The sequence below is a fragment of the Patiria miniata genome, unplaced genomic scaffold (assembly GCF_015706575.1).
Source record: "Patiria miniata isolate m_02_andy unplaced genomic scaffold, ASM1570657v1 HiC_scaffold_19, whole genome shotgun sequence".
Classification (NCBI taxonomy): domain Eukaryota; kingdom Metazoa; phylum Echinodermata; class Asteroidea; order Valvatida; family Asterinidae; genus Patiria; species Patiria miniata.
The window spans coordinates 10893189-10918390 of NW_024037057.1; the positions used below are offsets into that span (position 1 = coordinate 10893189).

General features: G+C 41.7%; 1 protein-coding gene across 1 annotated transcript in view; it reads right to left on the reverse strand.

Annotated features, from left to right (window-relative positions):
* Positions 1 to 3409: 3409 nt before the first annotated feature.
* LOC119725413 overlaps positions 3410 to 25202 on the reverse strand; it is a 62617-nt gene continuing 40824 nt past the window's right edge. The window contains exons 33-49 of the mRNA XM_038196818.1: positions 24894 to 24997; positions 23257 to 23400; positions 20502 to 20663; positions 19198 to 19314; positions 18471 to 18604; positions 17800 to 17950; positions 16117 to 16399; positions 15388 to 15611; positions 14872 to 14943; positions 13317 to 13591; positions 12781 to 12911; positions 12299 to 12418; positions 11818 to 11945; positions 10510 to 10592; positions 9402 to 9492; positions 8588 to 8728; positions 3410 to 8046 (exon numbers count right to left, since the gene is read on the reverse strand). Coding sequence (XP_038052746.1) covers positions 7759 to 8046; positions 8588 to 8728; positions 9402 to 9492; positions 10510 to 10592; positions 11818 to 11945; positions 12299 to 12418; positions 12781 to 12911; positions 13317 to 13591; positions 14872 to 14943; positions 15388 to 15611; positions 16117 to 16399; positions 17800 to 17950; positions 18471 to 18604; positions 19198 to 19314; positions 20502 to 20663; positions 23257 to 23400; positions 24894 to 24997 — 2648 coding nt within the window. The 3' untranslated portion in view covers positions 3410 to 7758. The remainder of the gene's footprint in view (positions 8047 to 8587; positions 8729 to 9401; positions 9493 to 10509; positions 10593 to 11817; positions 11946 to 12298; positions 12419 to 12780; positions 12912 to 13316; positions 13592 to 14871; positions 14944 to 15387; positions 15612 to 16116; positions 16400 to 17799; positions 17951 to 18470; positions 18605 to 19197; positions 19315 to 20501; positions 20664 to 23256; positions 23401 to 24893; positions 24998 to 25202) is intronic.

Consider the following 25202-nt stretch of genomic DNA (forward strand, 5'->3'; position numbering starts at 1 on the left):
TTTTCATTTTTTGGCCAAACTTGAAAAAAATGCAAGGGGTTAGCCTTACATTTTTAGTCAAAATTGGCCAAAAATTGACCAATTTCAACTTTTCTCAAAAAAAGGCAGAAATTCATCTGGTGCAAGAGGAACATCAATCAATACTCTAACACGCAGAATGTTGAAGATTTGGGCAAAAATCTTCTTTTTTTAGAGGGAAAAAAACATTTTTAAAGCGATTTTACCTTCATTTTTCTTCTGAATTTCCCCTTTAATAGCACATCTGTCCAGCAATCGATTTGGAATGCGTTCTAGGGCCTTTAAGGCATCTTTCTAGCAACTTTGAAGAATTTTCATTTTTTGGCCAAACTTGAAAAAAATGCAAGGGTTAGCCTTACATTTTCAGTCAAATTTGGCCAAAAAATGACCAATTTCAACTTTTCTCAAAAAAAGGCAGAAATTCATCTGGTGCAAGAGGAACATCAATCAATACTCTAACACGCAGAATGTTGAAGATTTGGGCAAAAATCATCCTTTTTTAGAGGGAAAAAAACATTTTTTTCAGCGATTTTACCTTAATTTTTCTTCGGAATTTCCCCTTTAATAGCACATCTGTCCAGCAATCGATTTGAAATGCGTTCTTGGGCCCTTAAGGCATCGTTCTAGCAACTTTGAAAAATTTTCATTTTTTGGCCAAACTTGAAAAAAAATGCAAGGGGTTAGCCTTACATTTTCAGTCAAAATTGGCCAAAAATTGACCAATTTCAACTTTTCTCAAAAAAAGGCAGAAATTCATCTGGTGCAAGAGGAACATCAATCAATACTCTAACACGCAGAATGTTGAAGATTTGGGCAAAAATCATCAATTTTTTAGAGGAAAAAAAACATTTTTAAAGCGATTTTACCTTATTTTTTTCCCGGAATTTCCCCTTTAATAGCACATCTGTCCAGCAATTGATTTGAAATGCGTTCTAGGGCCCTTAAGGCATCGTTCTAGCAACTTTGAAGAATTTTCATTTTTTGGCCAAACTTGAAAAAAATGCAAGGGGTTAGCCTTACATTTTTAGTCAAAATTGGCCAAAAATTGACCAATTTCACCTTTTCTCAAAAAAAGGCAGAAACTCATCTGGATGCAAGAGGAACATCAATCAATACTCTAACACGCAGAATGTTGAAGATTTGGGCAAAAATCATCCATTTTTAGAGGGAGAAAAAAAAATACTTTTAAAGCGAATTTACCTTCATTTTTCTTCGGAATTTCCCCTTTGATAGCACATCTGTCCAGCAATCTATTTGGAATGCGTTCTAGGGCCCTTAAGGCATCTTTCTAGCAACTTTGAAGAATTTTCATGTTTGGCCAAACTTGAAAAAAATGCAAGGGGTTAGCCTTACATTTTCAGTCAAAATTGGCCAAAAATTGACTTTTCTCAAAACAAGGCAGGAATTCATCTGGATGGAAGAGGAACATCAATCAATACTCTAACACGCAGAATGTTGAAGATTTGGGCAAAAATCATCCATTTTTAGAGGGAAAAAAAAACATTTTTATAGCGATGTTACCTTAATTTTTCTTCGGAATTTCCCCTTTAATAGCACATCTGTCCAGCAATCGATTTGAAATGCGTTCTAGGGCCCTTAAGGCATCTTTTCAGCAACTTTGAAGAATTTTCATTTTTTGGCCAAACTTGAAAAAAAATGCAAGGGGTTAGCCTTACATTTTCAGTCAAAATTGGCCAAAAATTGACCAATTTCAACTTTTCTCAAAACAAGGCAGAAATTCATATGGTGCAAGAGGAACATCAATCAATACTCTAACACGCAGAATGTTGAAGATTTGGGCAAAAATCATCAATTTTTAGAGAAAAAAAAATACCCTGTAATTGTTATTCGTCGCCCCTAGAGGTACAGATACCTTTAGGGGCGACCGTTATCGGTCGCCCCCAGCGGTCTAGCCTTTAGGGGCGACCGTAAGTGATCGCCCCCAGCGGTAGGTACCTCTAGGCGACTGTTGTTGGTCGCCCCCAGCGGTATACCGCTACGGGCGACTGTTGTTGGTCGCCCCCAGCGGTATACCGCTACGGGCGACTGTTGTCGCCCCTAGAGGATAGAACTACCGCTACGGGCGACCAATAATTGTCGCCCCCAGCGGTACGTACCTCTGGGGGCGACCATATTGTCGCCCCTAGAGGTATACCGCTACGGGCGACTGTTGTTGGTCGCCCTCAGAGATATACCGCTACGGGCGACTGTTGTTGAGCGCCCTCAGCGGTACGTACCTCTAGGGGCGACCTTTTCTGATCGCCTCCAGCAGTATTCCGCTACGGGCGACTGTTGTTGGTCGCCCCCAGCGGTATACCGCTACGGGCGACTGTTGTCGCCCCTAGAGGATAGAACTTCCGCTACGGGCGACCAATAATTGTCGCCCCCAGCGGTACGTACCTCTGGGGGCGACCATATTGTCGCCCCTAGAGGTATACCGCTACGGGCGACTGTAGTTGGTCGCCCCCAGCGGTATACTGCTACGGGCGACTGTTGTTGGTCGCCCCCAGAGTATACCGCTACGGGCGACTGTTGTTGGTCGCCCCCAGCCGTATACCGCTACGGGCGACTGTTGTTGGTCGCCCCCCAGAGATATACCGCTACGGGCGACTGTTGTTGAGCGCCCTCAGCGGTACGTACCGCTACGGGCGACTGTCGGTTTGAAAGCGAATTTACCTTAATTTTTCTTCGGAATTTCCCCTTTGATAGCACATCTGTCCAGCAATCAATTTGGAATGCGTTCTAGGGCCCTTAAGGTATCTTTCTAGCAACTTTCAAAAAAATTCATTTTTTGGCCAAAATTGAAGAGGAACATCAATCAATACTCTAACACGCAGAATTTTGAAGATTTGGGCAAATTAACTTTAAATTCTCTAAAAAACATTGTAAGGGGTAAACCTTGCATTTGAATCAAAATTGAGTAGGCCTTAAATTAGGTTTCTCAAATATTAAGAATCGTAAGGGGTTAACCTGGCATTTTGATAAAAATTTGGGCAACATTTTATTTCTCTCAAAAACTTAAAATTGTAAGGGGTAATCCCCGCATTTCAATCAAAATCTAGCAAAGGTTGGCGTTTCTCAAAAAATAAGATTTGCAAGGGGTTCATCTTGCATTTTAATCAAAATTGGGCAAAATTTGTTTCTCAAAAATTAAAAATTGTAAAATGTTAACCATGCATTTTAATCAAAATTGAGCAAAATTTGATTTTTCTAAGGGGGTAGAACTTTACATTTCTAATCATAATTCGGTGTAGGACGATCAAATTTTCGTATCGAGTCACCGAAAAATAATAAATTATTCAGAAAAAATAAATTTTTACCTATTTTAGCCCTCATTCTCCATTTTAAGTAATTAAAAGCAGATCACACCTTTCATCACAATAACAACGACTAAAGAACAACCTGGTTTATTTAGGAAACGTGAAAACCATTTTTATTGCAACTTTTTGTTCGTAACTGGGGGAAAAAAAGATAATGATGGACACATCTAAGTTCAGACAAGTAGAGCTAGAATGAACGCGTGACCGGGCAGTCGGCCCAGAATTGGCAAATCACAACGGGTAAGGAATGGCACGAGCCAAGCGACGCTATGAGCTACAGTATAGAGCATAACAGACTAGAATCGATGTTGAAAACACAGGAAACTTGGAGCTCATTCGAACAAAAAAAAAACCCAAACTATTAAGAGTATTGAAAAACGAAAGTCACCAAAATAAAAATAAATAATTACATAAATAAATCGTCACATTCCAATTGCTAATGCAAGACTTATCAACGGGGACATCGAATGAAAAGTGTTACAAACTACATAGGCGTTTTCTACAGTTAAGTATCTGCTGGTTAAAAAGAGTGATTACTATGAACGTGAGTCAAGTTCAAAACTACACATACAATACTGCCGTCGTGACGTCATTTTACCGCTTGGTTAAAGATACCCACGTGATTATCTTTGAATCAGTTGCAACCACCGACTTCTTATAACGGGACTGGTTGAAAAGTTTGAAGCAGCCGCATTGAAGCCGATGTTCGCCATCTTGGGACACCAATGACGCACGCGCAGTAAACGCAGTTTGTGTTTGTTTGTTTGTTTGTTTTCTCAACAGGCGGCAACAAACAAAAGAAATATATATTCCGATTCGGTTTTCAGATTCAAAGGTTCCTGCTCCAATTGACTAACACTTAAAGAGTTCTTTTTGTTTTTGTTTTCGATTTTGGGGGAAGGAATTGTTGCAAGAACAAATCTCCGCCACAGAATGATGAAAGGCCCACATGAAACATGTAGGCTTAGCCTAGTCCTGACGTGACGTTTTTGGGGAACCAAAGTGGCGAGTCCATTGCTTCAAAGCGCACTAGCATAGAAGTCAGTGATAACAAGAGTAGTTTATGTTGTTCACAAAGCTTAAAACCGTAGAAAAAATGTGCGCTTACTCGCAATGCATATGCATCGGTACATATTCCTTTGTTAGGCATGAAAGAGAACATCAATATACCAAAACAATAATAAATAACTAAATGGATAAATAAATAAAATGAAACAAAAACGTATCCCAATAACAAAATCAAGTACAAATAAAATTTCAAACTTTGAAGTATACAATAATAATATATGATTCACAATGTACAGATAATAAAACTCTGCTAATCTACCATTGATTTCGAATATTCAATGCTATTAAAAAAAAAATTATATTTCAATCTGGTACTGTTGGCTACTATTAATTTTTTTGGAATCGTCAACACATTTCCCAGCACATAAAAGATAGCAATACCTATATGTCGTGTACAAACCACAGCAAAGTCATGAAGACGGGTTTTTTTTATCTGAAAGGTATAAAATTGTTAATTTTAGAAACCGTGCGAACTATGTGCTCTAAGAAGATTCTTACCTAGAGAAAAACGCTTCCTTAAAATCACAGATTCTCTAGAAATTATTATTTGCTGAACTAATTATATACAGAACAAAATGATAAATAATCAGACTCTACGTACATGTACTTCTCATTATCAACTGCATAGGCTGTGAGTTCACAACTTAAACCATGTCAATAGAACTTGGTGATTATTCAATTTGTCACTTATACAGCGCAGAAGTCCGAATCGACCGATCCACGAAGAGGCGCCCAGGAATTTTGACCAATCACGTCCGTGATTCAGGTCTGGCGTTGCGTGCACATCACGCAGCGCGTCTGGAGCACGCAATGCGGCATTGGATAGGTGTACGTTTTGTGCACGCGTGGTTCACGTGTTGTTCACGTGTTGCCGACGTGCACGATGGGCGGAGCCTCACAGATCAGTCTGTTGTATTGTTTTGCGTGTGCGTCTAATAATACTGTCACTTTCAATTCAAAGCGTTTTCGTGGAAAGGTCGTATTACACTTATAATAGTCAAGAAAGAGAGATTTCAGCAACCATTAGCAGGCAGGAAAACGATAGAAAAATCTCTAGACAATTTTAATAAACAAATTTCAAAGTAAATATACGAATGTAATATTCAGTATATGTAAATATTTAAGGAAGATTTAAATGCTGAAATATGTTTTCAATATATTATTATTTTCTATTTACAATAGTGTACAACTAAAATGCTGAAAATACGAATAGGAGTCAAATGCTTCATGTTAATAATTTTTATAACAACGACATGAAATAATGTACACACCTAGGCAACTATTACTAAAACCAACACACAAAAAATCATTAAAATTCAGATTGAATAAATATCAGAGAAAGATCTCTAATAACACAGTCATCTAAAACTTTTGGGTCCTTTGTTTTACACAGAAATTGTCGAATGCAATGCTTAAGGCAAAATTCAATCTGTATTTGACAGTTTCTGATAAAAAAATGAAACACTGCATTTTGTTTGTTTATGTGCTGGTCCGAGTGGGCCGGATAGAGTCATCTTAATATCCGGCTGCCTGACCAACTAACTTTCGCTTGTGAGATGGGCAGTGCTATCATATAGGATCGCCTTGTAATACCACTGAACAGCTAACTCAGGCCCTTTTTGTGGACCAAATGCACAAATAAAATGAACAGACTATTGTAAACTCTAGAACCAACTTGTAGTAGTCTTTCCCTAATGTTTCTAGAATTCTAAATACAAACCTCTATCCAATTTGTAACATTTACTCTGCACCAAAAACAAAATGTCCGTGCTGCCACTAAACGTCCGCTTCATTACAAACTGTTAACAAGTCAATGTGTTTTAATACGAAATGTTTGCATGAAGAATGCATAGAACATCAATGCTGTATAAAGTGAGCGATTTTATAATAATACAGTCAAAAAGCCCAAATTTTTGGGTGAATGGGGCGCCTTCAACTGTTGAAGAATATAAGTGGCTATAAGAAAATCCAAACTGTACAGTGCACGAGATTCAATATTTGAATTAACATTGGAAATATTTTAATGATCAAATTTTAGTAATTATAAGTCTTATTTCAACTTTTTGAATTTGAAAATAACTTAGGTTTTTTAAACTTTTAAAGCGGGGAATATTATTTGGAAGTATATTATTAGTTTTCTTTTTTTAATTATTAAGACTTTACGTCTAGAAACTTCAATTTATCATTTTTAATTCACTGAACATTTTAACCCTCCTGCTGTCTGAACAGTCACAGACAGTCAAAAATCAATCCTCTTCCCCTGTCATGCCTTTTGCACAGGCTAGTCACCAACAGTCACATCATATTTCAAGCAAACACTGTGACTAGTCAAAATTCAGTCAACCGACAAAAGCAGGCGAGTGTCAGACATAGCTGGCTTATCACTCTTCTACAGTCAAAGCATAGCTGTATCGAGTTACATAAACAGTCACAGCCAGTCAATCCTGCTCTATGTAGACTGGGAGATCTTAACTGTTGACAACAGTCACTTGACTGATTTTGGCTGAAATGACAACTTGGCACAGAATATTTGTTTCCATAGGAGGGATAATGTCTCAATGATCTTCAGACTAATAAACGTCTTCATTTCCCAAAATGTTTTCAAACAAACGCGAAGAACTTTTTAGAATGACAAACGTGAGAGATACAGAATGAATGATTACAAAATCTATGGACTGCACGCACAAGTACCCCCTCAACGGTAAGAAAGGGAGAGTTGGGGGAGACCACTGGGAGAGACATTCAAACGCATCCCCGACGACGCCCGACGCCCATGTGAAGACACAACGGATTGGGGCGCATTGTGAATATGAGTTGAGCGTACTTCACGCCATACACGTGCATACACTCTCGTTTTACTATACTCCCAAGGACAATGCTTTGTGTTTCCTTTTATCCCTGTATTACAACACTCTCCCATAAACTAAGCACACAAACTTATTACAGAGGACGTTTCCAACAAAAGACCCAACTCCCGAGGACTGAAAGGATCTTTTGTTCTCTCTGTGTGTGTGTCGGTCCTCGGGAGGCTATGTAGAACACGTACACACCAGTACGCACTCGCAGTGTCCCCCTCTTACTAAGGTTCTCAACTGCGTTGACAAAGCGCCCTCTACTGTCTCTCAGTGGAATCCATATGATCCGGCTTTTTTTTTAGCTTTTTCATTAATTTCAAGAAATCTACTAATGCTGTAGGAGATAAAAATTACATTCATCAACCCTAATTTTCCAGACGTTTTAAGTTTCTTCCGAATCCTCCAAAATCGTCCACCGAGGATTTTTACCGAAACCTTGCTCCGCAAGTTCCCAGAAACTTACCGGTGGATTTCTGAAGGACCAGCGGGGGTAAGGGTTAAACGACGGTCTGTTTCGGAGGGAAGTGGTCCTGTGCATTGACGCTGGCTGCATACTGGCCATACAAGGCGTGCCCTATGCGTCGAATATTGGCCTCCACGTCTGGGAATTGTTCTAGCACGGCTTTGAGGTCGCCCACGGACAGGGCGTGGAGGTCTACATGGGTCCGGGCGCGGACTGAGGTACGTCGGGGGACATCGTAGAGGAGGTTGATATCGTCGATGAATTCGCCAGCGCCGATGACTCGGTCTACTTGTGATTGGTGGTTTTCATCCATCAGTTCAACCTGAATTATGTGAGTAAAAAAAAGTTTTTTCAAATATTTCAATTTTTGTATTCATGTTTAACCAATTTCAATTTCTGTTCATTTTGACAAACAATGGTGTGATAGTACATGGTTCAAACACTGACAGGAAACATGAGGTCCTTAACACATGGTGCTTGTGTTCTTGGGCAAGACACTTTACTATGATTGCCTCTTTCCACCCAGGAGTACATGTATATTGGAGCTTGTTAGGGTAGAGACCAGATTATTGTGATCTGGAGCTGTTGCAAATATCTGGTTTCATGGCCTGATGTGTGATGGTACATGGGTTTGAACCCTGACAGGAAACACGGTGCTTGTGTCTTTAGGCAAGACACTTTACTACAATTGCGTCTCTCCACCAGCAGTGTAAACGCATACCTGTGAGGGTAGAGACCAGGTTGCACTAATCCCAAGCTCTTGCAGAAAAAATGGTTTCACGGTCTGATGAACAGGGATAATAATCGTGAACCGATTTGAGAGTTTGTGTTAAGATTCAAAACTTTTTCATTATTATGCTTACCGTTCCCCTATGAATGAAGTACATTTCATCACCCACATCTCCCTGACGAACGATGTAATCGTTGGGCATGAAGAGAACCGGACGCAGCATCAGAGAAAGGGATCGGAAGAAACTTGGCTCTGCATCCTCAAACAATGACACCTTAAGAAATACCAACAAATCAGTGACGTAAAATCATCCACATGTTTATGCTGTGACTTTTCAAGACAGATTCCCTGAGCCGCACTTTGACTGTAAGTTGAGTATCACCCGTTATCCGCGGAGCCAAGTCATTTCATTCCGAAATCTGGACTAAGATTGTGGTTAATCAATTTTGATGCCGCGTTTTTGTAATACTACAACCTCTACAAAAATGTTACTCATCATGGGCGTGATGTTTACGCACGCAGGGAGCTCGCATTACGCGCTTATAGAAGGCGCCTACTGATTGGACAGTTTTCGAGGTCATATGCAGTCTAGTTGCATAATTAATTGCTGAATCTGTTTACGTATCATAGACCATGGTTGGCTTTGCCTGGGCCAGGGTCTGTTACATAGACTACTTTGACGGTTGCTAAATAAAACATTTGTTTGTGTTTTCCCAGCACCTATGGCAACAAAACATTAAACACCTCAGTGGAACGATGTCGGCTACAAATTTATAGTTCTTAAATCGGTCCATTTCATAAAATTACAACAAATGCAATGATCCAACGGACATTTAAAGCCACACAGGAAAGATACGAATGGTATAAAATCCCCATGAAATAATTCCACCTGAAATGGTATCGGTTAAACTGCTTATGTGTAGTGCATCAAAACAAATTTGCCTTACCTTTTTGAGGTTCGATTCGTTGACGGCAAGTCCTATCTCTGTCTGTAGGCAGAACGGAGCATCCTTGAATAAAGTGTGTTGATCGATTCCCCTGCAAGAATAAAAGGGGAAAAAAACCACAAAATAAAGACAGGCAGAGGACTTTTTCTGTTTTCTTGACCCACCTATAAACATGATAAACACATACATTCTGTGCCAAGTTGTCCTTTCAGTCAAAATCATCAAGTGATTGATTTCAACGGTTCAGAGCTCCCAGCCTACATAAAGCAGGATTGACTGGCTGTGACTGTTTATGTAACTTGAGGCAGTTATGCTTTGATTGTAGGTGATTGATAAGCCAGCTGTGCCTACCACTTGTCTGTTTTTTGTCTGTTGACTGAATTTGACTAGTGACAATGCTTGCTAGGAATATGATCGGACTGTTGGTGACTAGCCTGTGTAAAAGGCATGGCAGGGAAGAGGATTTATTTTCCTTAATTTATCTGTGACTGTGCAGACAGCAGGAGGATTAAGCTATGTGCTTGAACCAGAATTGATTGGATATATTATTTTTTTGTCTACTGTCCACTGAGAAAAAAACTGTTGTAACACTGAAGAATTTGCAAAACTGATGCAACAAATTCTGGGATATATTTAGGAATTCGGCTTGTGCACAAGCATACAGTACATCTTGAAATAGGGGATTCCATTCAGAACTTATCATAAGTGATCATAAATCATGGTAAAGGATCATAAGTCATCATCCTCGATCATAAGTTATCGTAAGTGATCACAAGTCATAATAAGATGTCATAAGTCAGCCTAAATGATCATAAGGGATCATAGGAGATTGTAAGAGATCATGAGTGATCATAAGTGATCACAAGTCATCACAAGTCATCATATGCCATCATATGCCATCACAAATGATCATAAGTCATCATTGTGATCGTAAGGGATCATAAGTCATCACTAGTCATCATAAGTGATCATAAATGATCATAAGGGATCGTGAGTGATCATAAGGCATCATAAGTCATCATAAGTGATCGTAAGGGATCATAAGTGTAGAATTCTATGGTCCAGATATGGTACCATACACTAGCTTTGATTGGGGACGTTGACTTACTTATTGCGCATCCAGAGATAGTCAAAGTAGCTCACGACGCGATTCCTCAGCTTGCTGTTCAGCCTCATGTCTTTCATTTGAACCTGCCAAATAAACGTGTAACCGGTAATGGAAGACAGTGAAAGCACAGCAGTCAGTCATTGTCAATCATTTCAGAAGTACATTAAAATTTCATAGTGCTGCTTAGCACGAGATTTTACGCTAACAGAGCCTCCATCTATTTCATGCAAAAGGCATGCTTACCTCAGAGGAAAAAGTTGCTTAAATCAGTGATGTTACAATTAAAGTCTCCATGCGCACGCAATCAGTAGCATAATCCACGCCATGAAATAGTGCTTAAGGTAAGCACAATTTTCTGCTACAGTAAGAAAGACTTTTTTTTGCTTACTGTTAACCAGTTTCGCGCCGCGATTGTTTTTGCCGAAAATTTCAACTTTCGAAAAAGGAAAAATGTAGCAGCCAACTTTTGATAAACAGCCTAACGCCACAAATACTGATTCGCAAGAGTCATTTCAACAGTATTTGTACAATATTTCTAACCGCAAACTCATATTTTTTTAACACTCTGGGGTGTGCCCACGGAGCGTTAACTGTACCCCAACAGGCCGTGCACAGTGGCCCAGTTCAAGTTTAACACACAATCCGCCTCAACAGACTTCTCGGACTTTGTGTGTGTACAAAAGAAATGAAAGACTAGCATGTTGAGACATCACCCAGAGGCCAGTCCAGGAGCTTGACATTTTCAGCCGTACTTGTATAAAAACAGCCAGATCTTGTAAACACTCCAATGGTTACAGTGTTCGACTCGTGTACCGTGGTACATGGGTTCGAATCCTGACCGTGGGAACATGGTGCTTGTGCTCCTGAGCAAGGCACTTTACCATTATTGCTTCGTCCTTCGGATGGGACGTAAAGCCGCAGGTCCCGTGTGTTGTGTAATGCACGTTAAAGAACCCAGTAACACTTTTCGCTAAGAGAAGGGGTTTGCCCCGGTGTTTCTGGCAGTGGCTGCAATATGCGCCGCAGCACCTTGTAAACCATTATAAAGGTGCTACATAATGGGTCTCATATTTCTCATGTACTTCATTTACCTGTCTCTAATAATAGACATAATTTCCAGCGCCTTGAGTACCTACTTGTTGGTAGATACGTGCTCTATATAAGACTTCGGTATTATTATTATTATTATTAACACGTCATCCGACGCGAACTGGTTAAGCAGTGCTATGATACTTGAGCCGCATATTTGAAATCCTACAATACTGTGCTGTTTTAGGTTGCCTGGCGAGGCTGTGAGTGTGGCGTTACCTTGACAGCAGACAATCTCTGCTCGTAAGCAACTCGGCCGGATTCTTCGTTGGCGAGGGTGGAGGCGATGTTACCGAGGATGGAACCAAAGAGCAACTGTCCGATCACCATGACGAGACTTGCAAAGACTAGAAATAAAGAAAGTAGTAGCAATTCGTCACTTTGCTCACGAAGTGACAAAAACCTCGAAAATCGATAATTGTTCGATTTTGAGTTTTACTAGCCTTTTTACTATTGTTGTCTCAATGAACGATTTGACAAAGTTTCAAGGCGAAATAATATTTACTTTTTAATTATTGTAAACAAACATTTGATAAAAAGCCTGAAATTCGTGAAATCGATCTTGGGTTTGTTGTGCAGCCGCAGAACAACTTTTTTGTGTGCAAATTCTTACACATGGTGCAAACTAGTTACTCACTTTCTTCTGAAAATCGGCTGCAAAAAGAGTCCTTTTCTGACAGAACTCATTACGTATACTCACTCATTTCCAAGAGGCTATGAGCGTGGAAGTCTCCGTAGCCAGTGGACGTCAGGGTCGCTGCGCACCAATAGAAACTGTCTCCGTAGCGAGTTAGCCAATCAGCATCCTTCTCTTTGTACACTGAAACGTCAACAACCAATCAAAATTGTTGTACCGTGGTATTGTTTGAGAAATTTCATTGGTTGAGACCTGTTCATATGATGTACTGCAGAAGTCAACACAACATGTTCCCTACCATATCAGGTACCATAATCCTAGGTATATGTAAAAAGAAGCAATGGTAGTAAAGTGTCTTGCCAAAGAACACAAGCGTTAATTACAGTCTCGGTTCAAACCGCATACTGCCACAACTGAGTCAGACATTTAAAAAAACTGGTCAAGTTGCTAAAAGTTCATGAATTATATATTAATTATCATCATAATGCTTTTAAATTTACACCAGACTTTCCGACGTTTCTGTTCGTGAATATCGGTGCACTTACATTCTGCATCAGCCCACGTGCCTTCGTTGCATGTGCCGAGTGGACAGGCTAGGAAGTACCAAAGACAAGCGAACAAATGAATGACGATCAACAACTGGCCAAAGAACTTGGTCAGACGAACTTGGAGCACGCTGTGAAAAAAAAAAAAGTGAAGGGTTTTGTTTAGTTGCCACTCTTGATGAGGAGTGCCACAAGTACAAGTTACGGGTCACATCCTCTTGAAAGCCACGTAGGCTTATTGATTATTACCCGGGAGTGGAACTACTGCTTTAATGAGAAAAACCTTGCTTACATCTGGGACGAGTTCCGGACAAGTTCCAGACATTGTATCGGGTATAAGTTGCGGGATTCTGAACAACTTCCCCGCAAACTTCTCGCAATGAAGTTATCAGTATTGGTGAGTCAAGCAGTTGTTGATGATAATCTCCCCGGAACATGCCCAGACAAACGCAGAGCTTCTTCTGGACAATGTGAACGATTCTACACCCGTAACTTGTCTGGAACTCATCCCGGTTATGAATTGAGACGGCCCTTACTTGATGTTGAGCTCCTTCTCCCAGGCGTCGAAGAACTGCGTCACCCGGACAAGCCTCAAGAGGTGAATAATCCTAAGAAGCGTGAGTGCCTTGAAGCGTTTCAGCTCCCCCTCTTCGTTGGTGAAGCACAACGCGATGAGGTCTAGTGGGAGAGCGGCAGCCAGATCGAGCAAGAAGCCGCTCAGCTTCTTGAAGTAGATCATGTAGACCTTGTTAAAGTCTGTCTCAAGTTCGCCGTACTCGTCGGCACAACTCACATGAAATTTGACGTATATCTGGAAAAAAGTACCCAACAAAATAGTTGATGTTTGAACAAAACATGTTGAATATAACAAAGTCAACTCCTTGACTTACTAAGACGGACATAGTTTAACCTTCATCACACCAACTCCATCAAAATACATCCCCCTCCCCAATTTTAGTGGATTTTGGGGGACTTGGTCCAGGTGGCCAAATATTGATGGAGTATGATGGACTTGGGCCTAATGGCCTGAAGCAGTGCTTGGGGTATCCGATTGATTTTGCCTAGCTTCCTGTACTGCTATTGTGATAAAAGCCATGTGAAGCAAGTCCATGAATGTCAACCAGTGCGTCAGTGGTGGATTCCATTATGTCATGTACAGCTTTGTATTAGACGCACAGTGATTGATGGATTTTGATGGACTTGGTCCAGTTCCTAGTATAAAACACTAGGGAGTCCAGGGAGAAACTATTTGTACCATTCTTGTGGAGCACTGGTCCTATTCTTCTGCATGTATGAATCCATGGTGGGAACCAAGGATTTATATTCCCAAAAACAAGAATTTTGCTGTAACAGTGTTTGTATTAGCTAAGGATGTGATGTTTATATGTTTAAACGTTTCAACAAAACAAAACAAAATCCATATCTGTTGACAAATTTTTTAACCCAATAAAACGAAACCCAAATTATATAAAAAAAGGGACAAGCTTCGTTTATGTGATCTTCCTTTGAGTTTAAACATACACAGCAGTCGATTACCAGAACATCTTGGTAATCTTTCATTAGGGCGTGACATAATACGCAAAGTAAAAGCGCACTGGTGGAAACAAATGAGCTGTTCCGAAAACTTTCTTCAGTTGACATAACGTACATATGTACTGCATAGCACTATGTGCTGACCGATCGGTCGATTCACGCATTGGTCGAATCATGGCCACGCTCAAAATGATGAAGTACATTGTTTTGATTTTTTTTATCAGTTTTCCAAGGTTCAGTTTTCTTTGTAACAAAACTGCTGGCTTTGTCCACGCGGACCAACGTCTTTGATCCAACAATGCTTGCTGTACAGGCGTTGCTTGGAAAACTGCAGTACGTACCCAAACCAGACATGCTTTCGTCACCAACGCATGCGAATGCACACACAATTCTGCTCGGTAATTCCCGAGAAGACACACAAGATTCCCGAGACATCTTTGTGCGCTTGTCGGCGCCCGCTTCGGTGAACCACTGCTAAGTCCAATAACCTGTGCGCGCTAAGGACGTCTTGGAACCAGACTACTAGTTGATTGAAAATTTGCATGAAATCTAGCTCACCTCCAAGATGAATATGGCCTCACAAATGTAGCTGAAGACGAGAATACCATCACTCTGTACTTGAAAGGCAGCCTGTGGAAAAAAAAACACAACAAATAACAACAATCGGCAGCCGATTTCACGAAACTTTACGCAATGGCATAACTCCAGTTGCGCCACAATTTATTGCTTAACACTTCACACTGTGCAACCTTTCAGTTATGACACATTTCACGAAAGTTTCATAGTGCTATAGTGCTTCAACTGTCTAAGCTTTTTATGAATGGAGTACCAAAATGAATACGTCACACGCACAAAAAGTGTGTAAAAGACATTAGCGCGTGATTCAGCCCGAGAACCAACACGCGCGCGTACTCCATTCGTTTGCACTTCACTTTCTGGTTCTAAATGACGTCACACTTCGGTACTCCATTATGACTATTATCGGAATACAGGCCCCACGCTGGTTTGGATCGTACTTGTTTAAAAACCAAGCACATATTCATTGACTTATTTAATTACTACTTGTTTTAATACCTGAAACATGATTGTGAAGGATGTAAGGAAGGCAAGGAAGCACGTAAGGCGATTGAGATAGCGCACAGCCTTGCTGTCAGGATTCAGAACAAATCGGTTGGCTTTGAGCAGTTCCTCCAGGTAGTTCTTGTTGCGCATACAGCAGCGCGGCTGTCGCGTCTGAACCTCGCTAGAGTCGCTGCCGAGCTCCGGACGGGACGCATCCTCTGGCTCCGAGGAAGATGCTGACGCGAAGAGAAAAAGACAAAAAGATCATCGTTTTTCAACAAAATATCTAGTAAAGTAACAATGGAATCAAAGTTAATGCTAGGTTTTTCTAGCAATTCAAATCTTATTAACTTTTAACCAGACGCGTCAGAGGCCGTGACAACACGCACTGGCTGTTTTTGTTCACAGGCACAGCTGACGGGTTAATACGTCAAGATTGGCGCGACTCGCCCCCAGGTGACGTCTAGACACGCTAATCCCTACGCACACACAAAGTCCGTGAATGGGTGAAGGCAGACTGTGTGCTGATCACGAATTTGACGTTGTGCACGGCCTATTGTTCTACAATTTACGCTCAGGTGCACACCCCGGATTATTGAAACATATGAGTTTCGGCAAGAAACATCATACAAATACTGTTGAAATGACTCTTGAATATTTGTGTTTTGCTGTATGTCAGAAGTTGGCTGGAAAATTTGAAAATTTGCATAGTTGAGAACAAGAATTTTTTTCTGGACTTACCAGCCCCCGGCGCTCTCCCGTTCTGCGATTTCTTCTTCTTGTCCTTGTCGTTGCCGGTCTCAGTCGTCTTCTCCGCATCCTTGTCGTTATTCTGGTTTTCGTTTTTGCCGTCCGCCTTCGAGTCCGCGGGCTGGCTCTTGGCAGCGTTCTTGGCCGTGTTTTCGGCCGTCGCGGCGTCGTTGCTGGCTTCGTTGTTTGCGTCGTTATTATTGCTGGAAGTACTGGTACTTTCGTTTGGGTTATTGCTTGGGTTGTTATTATTATTACTTGATTTGTTGCCGGCCTGTCAGAAAACAAAAGCATTACTAACGTTTTTTTCGGACTGAAAACAAAGTCTGTCACATTATAGGTAGGGTAAATCATTTGCAGCTATCCAAAAAGTAACTGACAAAAGTATTGTTGAAAACCTTACTTGGTTTGAAGATAGTAATGGCACTAAACTCCCTGTGAAATTTTTCTCTTTGGCATGCTGTACAATAACAGAAGGTCATTTCCAAAGATGCGTCAAGTGTGCATTTTTGGAAATTTCCGTTAGTAGTTCATTTGTAATTCAGCAAAGCAGTGAATGGGTGCGCACCAGCGTTGACAGGATGCACGCGCGCATGGTTGCTATCATTCGTCGATTCAGTGCGCGACATTGCGTAGCCGCAATCGGCTGAATGAGAACGTGTCCCGGACGTTGATTTCGGCGCAATTCAAAACATGACTCGGCAACTTTTGAATTGAAATCAAGATCTTATAAAAGTCTTCTCGGAATGTACAGCATACACAGAGCTAAAACTTCATCAGGTTAGTTGTTAGGCACCCTTCTTTAGATTTTGAGCACTTTTGTTGCTTCAAACAAAAAACAATGCACCGATGACACAAATGATCTACCCTACCTTTAAAAGTCATCAAAAGTCAATCATAAGTCCCCTATTCCAATGAACTGTCAAAGGCATTTTCACAATTTAGGTTCCTGTAAATGTTTAGGGAAATTAGTGAACAGATTCTTAATTTCTTCACTTAAAAGTTGAAATGGCTAAACAGGAGGTCAGGTTGGCATAGCGGTACTTTCCTCCAACTTTCACTCCGGAGGTAACACACTGAGTATGCAGTGTTTATACGTCGGTGAAGGGCAAAACCTGATTTGATTTATATCACCCCGACGCAAAATCCCATCTTAAAATAGTTTATGTGGTACCCGCTGCTATGTACATCAGATTTGAACCAGCCAACCGATCCAGTTAGCTCGGTGGTAGAGTGGTAAGACATCTGCACTAGAAAGCAGGAGGTCGTGGGTTCGAGTCCCACCTGAGTGATTTTTTCCAACTTTCACTCGGGAGGTAACACACTGAGTATACGGTGTTTAAACGTCGGTGAAGGGCAAAACCTGATTTGATTTATATCACCCCGACGCCAAATTCCATCTTAAAATAGGTACTTTCCTCGCCTTCCACCGCTGTGACCCGGGTTTGAATCCCGCCCAGGCCAATATGTGGATTGGGTTTTCAGTCCCTACCTGATTCCGTGGGTTTTCCTCGGAATATTCTTCTGGGGTTTTCCTCCCACCTCTAAAACTGTAATTTCTTGACATTGTCTTCTCTTTACTGGGCCCCATGCGAGACCAGTGGATTCCACTGATGGGCTACCAGTTAAAATAAGAAATAAGTAAAATGAAGTAAACGTCGCAATCGTACTCACCACTCCTACTTTGGCGTTGCTGCGTTTGCGTACAGCGTTGATTCGTTCCTCAGCTACTCGATTAATCTGTTCTTTGATGGATGGGTAGTGAGTTAATACTTCATCCAGGTTTTCTTTGGTCAATACAAACATGTCGCAGTTGGTCTGGGCCCTGGAAAACATCAAATTTTGATTAAAAACATTAATTTTTTAACAATCGTGACACATTTTGACAATTATTGGGAGGTATTGAGGGACATATTGTAAATTGAGTTCTTAGGCAGTTGTTCTTCCTTGTACGAATTTTAGGGAAAGTTTGGACATTTACAAATTTCAGATGATAAAATCGTAGATATTGCCATTAACAGCTAGATTCTTGATTTTCATCTTTTGCCCTCCATTTTTGAAAAATGTGGCCCCGCCCCAAAAGAGGCAAAACTCTTGAAAACAAATTCTCGGATCGTCTGTCTAAATGCAAAGTAGAAAACTGAATTTATCGAAATAGTATTTTTACGCGGTAAGCCTCTTTTTGAAACCGTGGTCCCGCCCTATAAAAGGGTGGCGAAAATAGCATCAATTGGTTTTGAACTTATCGAGGTATCCATAGGTGATTCTGAGAATTTTAAAGAATGGACCCCAAAATAAAATTAAAAATCATCATTTTGAAGCAGCTGATTTTATAAAAATTGTACCTGATAGATGCAGTTCTTGAGCAGCTGAAGACTAGACTAATCTCTCCAAAGAACCGACCAGCGTTCATGGTATCGAAGACCGTGCTTCCATCCTCAGATACAACCTCCACAGTACCGCGATGAATGAAGAACATCTACACATTGCAACAGAAATCAATCAGATCAAAGCCAGTTATTTATAAATAGCTTAGACAGTTTACCCATTGTGGAGTGCTGTGGTCCAATGGTTACGGTGTTCGACTCGTGTGCCGTGGTACATGGGTTCGAATCCCGACAGGAAGATGGTGCTTGTGCTCTTGAGCAAGGCACTTTACCATTATTGCTTTGTTCTTCGGATGGGATGTAAAACCGTAAAACTGTTTCCCAGTATCTTAAATTTTTGACATGTTTGTAAATGCGAACTTTAAACAGCCATAACTTGTCAACAGAATGTCTGATTGAAGTGCAACAAAAGTATTGTAAGGAGAATTTTATTCTCTTTCCTCATACCAACAAACCCTCATTTTGTCCTCTGCCCAGTTCTGTCTCATTTTGCCAGAATACCTAATATTTTTCTTGCACATTTTCAAAAGGGTTTACTGTGCATTGAAACATAAATGCACATAATTTTTCTTTCGAAAAGATAAAGAAATCAGCCAGAGCGCTGTATGATAACAGTAAGTTTGATTGGAACTAATCAATCTCTGAAAAAACTCTCTTTTAATTTGGATATTCACGGAATACTCACTTCTTTTCCAAAGTCAAACTTCCGGACGACGTACTCTTTGCTGAGCATGTAAACCGGTGTCATACACATTGCCAACATCTTCTGAAAACCAACTTCCGTGTTCTGGAACAACGGTACCTGCATAGCCAGACAAAGCAAACACGGCAAGTTAATAGGACGTAGGAAAAAACAACAAACTCTCAAACCGTCCTTTTTTTCCCACCAATATCACAAATAATTGTACTTTTTTGTGCATTAAGTGTCCATTTGTATATCATGTAGTTCGACAATATTTCACAAAATGTGTCGACATTATTCTACTATGGTATTAAAAAGTCCATTCTAAATAAGTCCAGATTTTTCAATCTTTCAGGGACTCAACTGTCATTTCGACGCGTCAGTGCAACAAGGTCGTAGCTGGATTCTGCAACATAGTCGTATCTGGCAGGAATATGCTCCATGCAGCAAGGTCGTATCTTGCGTATCGTGACGTCCATTGACTTTGTGTGTACATCCGGGTTATTTCAAGCCAGATACGACCTTTTGACATTGAAAACTCACGTTTCACATACATGATGTCCCACGCCATTTTAGAAGAAACAACCTTGTTGCACGGACACGACGATTTGCTAGGAATGTAATGGATTTGGGGTGAGGGTAGCTTCGCTTTCTTTAATGTTTTAATCTTTTTTATCTTGTTCATTTTATTTTTTACTTTTTGCAACAATGGTAATTTATCCTTTTGGAAGTAATGGTAGTCCTGAAAAGAACTGTTTGGTTAACTTCTTAGATGTTTAATGTGCTGCTCTGTCTTCCAATTGGAGCCTTTTTTTTATTAATGCAAATTTTGGTCCGGGTTCTTATTGCGCCAGTCAAAATATCAGTCGCCGTGGACAAAATGGAAAAGCGGTACTTGTTTTCAATTGACCTATCGCGGTAGAATTACGTTGACGCAGCTTGTGAAAAATTTGTTGTGATATACAAATGGACGCGGAACGCGCAAAATCTGAGACAAACAAAACTTAGTGTACAAAAACTCCATAGGGTTGTCTAAGGGGCGTGGCTAACTTGCGAACGGTGATGGGTCAATTGGCCATATCTCAATCAATATTTCCCCGATTGGAAAGATTTTTTTCGTTGTTGAAAAGCTAATGGACTATACTCTTTATGCTTTTCAGCTCAATGGCTACTACACATTTTGAGAAAACAGAGAAAACGTAAGCACAATTTTTAAAGGTCTCGTAACTGGATTCCACATGTAAAAATAAAAAAGTGTGTCAGCAGGCCCATATTTTTGACAGCCTCAAAGATACAAAATTCCTGACCTTGTTCATCATATCTTGGTAGAGGTCCAACGCGACCTCCGCTTTGAGGGACAGAGGAAGTCCGTCAAACAGCGAGTTAGGGTCTACGCCTTTGGTTCGCAGCCAGCGGTAGTCATAGTAGGTCCTGACACGTTGCTCCAACGAACGCTTTATCTGCTGATCCTGTTCAACAATAAGGGAATAACAGTGTGAGGAGCCGGTCTTCACTGCGTGATAATGACCGGGTTTGGGGGTGACCGCTGTTAATGGACCGAGACGGTCCATTAACTATAAATACCTTTATAACGAAATACCTTTATAACGAAATAAACAGTTAAAATGCTCCAATTTTGTGACTTTTTTCCGACGATATTTCCAGACTTTTTTGTGTTCATGTTCATGGGCCATATTTTAGCTTAACAGCTATAACGACGTAAACTCAACAGAAACTGCTGCCGTAGCGAAACAAATTACAACAATGTTTTCATATCTTTACCTGATGGAGGAAGCTGAAATCTCATTTACACATTCCTTGTGTCCGGAATTACAAAGATGCTTGGTTTAGGAAAGGTAAATATGTTGGTGGGTGAAGTGTTTCAAAGAAAATAAATCGTACCGTACGCTTTCGTCGTAAACATCCTCAGTATATACTTCACTGCTGTACGATGTCGTTTCAAAACTTCCTTACGCGCGCGCACGCACGCATCCCTAGCAACTGTGTTGCGTACGCGCGCGTCAGTCTCACGCGATGGGGGTTGAGCGCATGTGCAGTGCTCAATTGTTAAAAGCTACTGCAGGACTGTTACTATATTTTGACCAATCATTGGCTTGCATGGGGCTGAACGGGGCTTGATCAATGCTGGTTCAGGGGCCATTTATTCGCTTGATCTTTGAAGCCGGTCCATTATCACCGTTAATGACCGGCCACGTGATCGAGTCTCGACCAATCAGAAACCATCAACTCTCCAAGGTATTTATTAATAAGCAATAATAATCTATGTACTGCTAGTTACGCCCTGTAACGCCCCAAGCCGCCCTGCCTGTTACTCCCTGTACCACCCCAAACCACCCTGCCTGTTACTCCCTGTACTGCCCCAAACCGCCCTGCCTGTTACTCCCTGTACTGCCCCAAACCTCCCTGCCTGTTACTCCCTGTACCACCCCAAACTGCCCTGCCTGTTACTCCCTGTACTGCCACAAACCACCCTGCCTGTTACTCCCTGTACTGCCCCAAACCACCCTGCCTGTTACTCCCTGTACTGCCCCAAACCACCCTGCCTGTTACTCCCTGTACTGCCCAAAACCATCCTGCCTGTTACTCCCTGTACCACCCCAAACCGCCCTGCCTGTTACTCCCTGTACTACCCCAAACCACCCTGCCTGTTACTCCCTGTACTGCCCCCAAACCACCCTGCCTGTTACTCCCTGTACCACCCCAAACCACCCTGCCTGTTACTCCCTGTACCACCCCAAACCACCCTGCCTGTTACTCCCTGTACCACCCCAAACCACCCTGCCTGTTACTCCCTGTACTGCCCCGAACCACCCTGCCTGTTACTCCCTGTACCGCCCCAAACCACCCTGCCTGTTACTCCCTGTACTGCCCCAAACCACCCTGCCTGTTACTCCCTGTACTGCCCCAAACCGCCCTGCCTGTTACTCCCTGTACTGCCCCAAACCGCCCTGCCTGTTTCTCCCTGTGCTGCCCCAAACTGCCCTGCCTGTTTCTCCCTGTGCTGCCCCAAACCACCCTGCCTGTTACTCCCTGTACTGCCCCAAACCTCCCTGCCTGTTACTCCCTGTACTGCCCCAAACCACCCTGCCTGTTACTCCCTGTACTGCCCCAAACCACCCTGCCTGTTACTCCCTGTACTGCCCCAAACCACCCTGCCTGTTACTCCCTGTACTGCCCCAAACCACCCTGCCTGTTACTCCCTGTACTGCCCCAAACCTCCCTGCCTGTTACTCCCTGTACTGCCCCAAACCACCCTGCCTGTTACTCCCTGTACTGCCCCAAACCACCCTGCCTGTTACTCCCTGTACCGCCCCAAACCAAACTGCCTGTTACTCCCTGTACTGCCCCAAACCTCCCTGCCTGTTACTCCCTGTACCGCCCCAAACCAAACTGCCTGTTACTCCCTGTACTGCCCCAAACCTCCCTGCCTGTTGCTCCCTGTACTGCCCCAAACCACCCTGCCTGTTACTCCCTGTACTGCCCCAAACCTCCCTGCCTGTTGCTCCCTGTACTGCCCCAAACCACCCTGCCTGTTACTCCCTGTACTGCCCCAAACCACCCTGCCTGTTACTCCCTGTACTGCCCCAAACCACCCTGCCTGTTACTCCCTGTACTGCCCCAAACCACCCTGCCTGTTACTCCCTGTACTGCCCCAAACCTCCCTGCCTGTTACTCCCTGTACTGCCCCAAACCACCCTGCCTGTTACTCCCTGTACTGCCCCAAACCACCCTGCCTGTTACTCCCTGTACCGCCCCAAACCACCCTGCCTGTTACTCCCTGTACTGCCCCAAACCACCCTGCCTGTTACTCCCTGTACTGCCCCAAACCACCCTGCCTGTTACTCCCTGTACTGCCCCAAACCACCCTGCCTATTACTCCCTGTACTGCCCCAAACCACCCTGCCTGTTACTCCCTGTACTGCCCCAAACCACCCTGCCTGTTACTCCCTGTACTGCCCCAAACCACCCTGCCTGTTGCTCAGGCAATAAATACAATGTTATACAACGTAATACAAGTTCTCATGGGCTGTGTATTAGTACCTTGAGGTAGTCCTGTATTGCGGTGAGTTTCTCCTGATAGCGTGCACGTTGTGAGTCGGCGTTGGCCAAGCTAGCAGCGACGCTAGCAATGACGTATCCGAAGAAGACAATTCCAAAGATCATAGACAGCAAAGCAAGTACCATCTGCAAAAAAAATTATAATAATTATAATATGATACAATTTTTGTAAAGTTTAGTTGGGTAAAGTATTCTCCATGCTTCAGCAATATATGAGGACCGATCTGTTTTACTGATTTGTTTGTTTGTATTTGAATATCACCATAGATGTCTCAGAAAAAAAAATGATAGAACTTTACTTTTTTAACAGACTAATTATTAATGGAAGTTTAAAACACATTCATAAATACTTAAGACAGTTAACCCATTCCTATTGGTCGAGAGCCTGTTACGTGGCCGGTCTGAAACGGATAAAAAAGACATGGCTGGCTGGTCTTAAAATATTTGGACAATCATGAAATCCAGTACCTTTCACTGTTTTATTGATTGAACGTTCACAATCCTCACCTACATGTAGGCATGCGCCATTAACCTATCGCGGTAGAATCACATCAACGCAGCTTGTGAAACACAGGGTGAGTAAAAGAAAACGAAATCCAAATGTCGGGACCATTGTTTTAGTGAAGTTCTGCATGTAGCACTTTCAAAATCTAGGATATGAAAGCCCAATTCATAAGCTTTCTTTTAATACAAGAATCATTCGAATCACTCATGTACTTTTCAAGTTACGGAATTTTAAACACAACCGCCGTTTTAAGGTTCTGTCCAAAAAAGTTCAGTGTTCTTTCAGCAAAACAAAAACAAATCACATAAAGGATGTGTGTGAATGGTTTTTGTTTTGCTGAAAGAACGCACACTTTTTTTGTGATCCATGGACAGAACTTTAAAACGGTGGTTGTGTTTAAAACTCCGTAACTTGAAAAGTACATGAGTGATGTGAATGATTCTTGTACTAAAAGAAAGCTTATGAATTGGGCTTTAATATCCTAGATTTTGAAAGTGCTACATGCAGAACTTCACTAAAACAATAGTCCCGACATTTGGGTTTCGTTTTTTTTTTACTCACCCTGTATTGTCCAATTACAAGATATACAAATGGATGCGGAACGCGCAAAATCTCTGAGACGAACAAAATTTAGCATTCAAAGTCCAATAGGGGTTGTCTAAGGGGCGTGGCTAACTCGCAAACGGCGATAGGTCAATGCTACCAGTGAGTCAGTATTTTACAGTCCTATAAAATTCACACAAAACCAGCACAGCCGAGTTCTGCATAAAGATTAACCAGCCGTCTTTATCAACTGTTTCAAACCGGCCATGTGATAACCTCTCAACCAATAGGAATGGGTAAACTGTCTTAGGTATTTAGGAATGCTAAATAAAAAAGATACAAAATAAGTCACGTTCAAAATAACTGGGACGAATTCCGTACAAGTTGCAGACATTGTATCTGGTATAAGTTACAGCATTCTGAACAACTTTCCTGCAATCTTCCCGCAATGAAGTTATCAGTATTGATGAGTCAAGCATTTGCTAATGAAAATTTCTTGGAAACATTCCCATGAATATTTCTCCCCACAACTTGTCTTGCATTCGTCCTGGATGTGAAACAAGGGCCTTACCTCCGATACATTCTTGGCGTGAATATCACCATATCCGACCGATGCCCCAGTAGCGGATGCCCAGTATAAGCTGACTATGTATTGCGAACTCAAAGGCCGAGTGTCTTGGGAAAAAAAAAAAAAAAAAAAGTTGAAATGTATGAGTGATGACGAAACGCCAATTTCTGTTCATGCATGGAGCTTGAATGCTTCCCCAGCCAAATTGTAAAGTGGTATTCAAATTCACTTTTATGGATTTTTTTTCAAGCAAGTTTGATGACAGTTGCTCCAGCAATTCTTGTTAAGAATTCAGGTTTTCAAATTTATTTA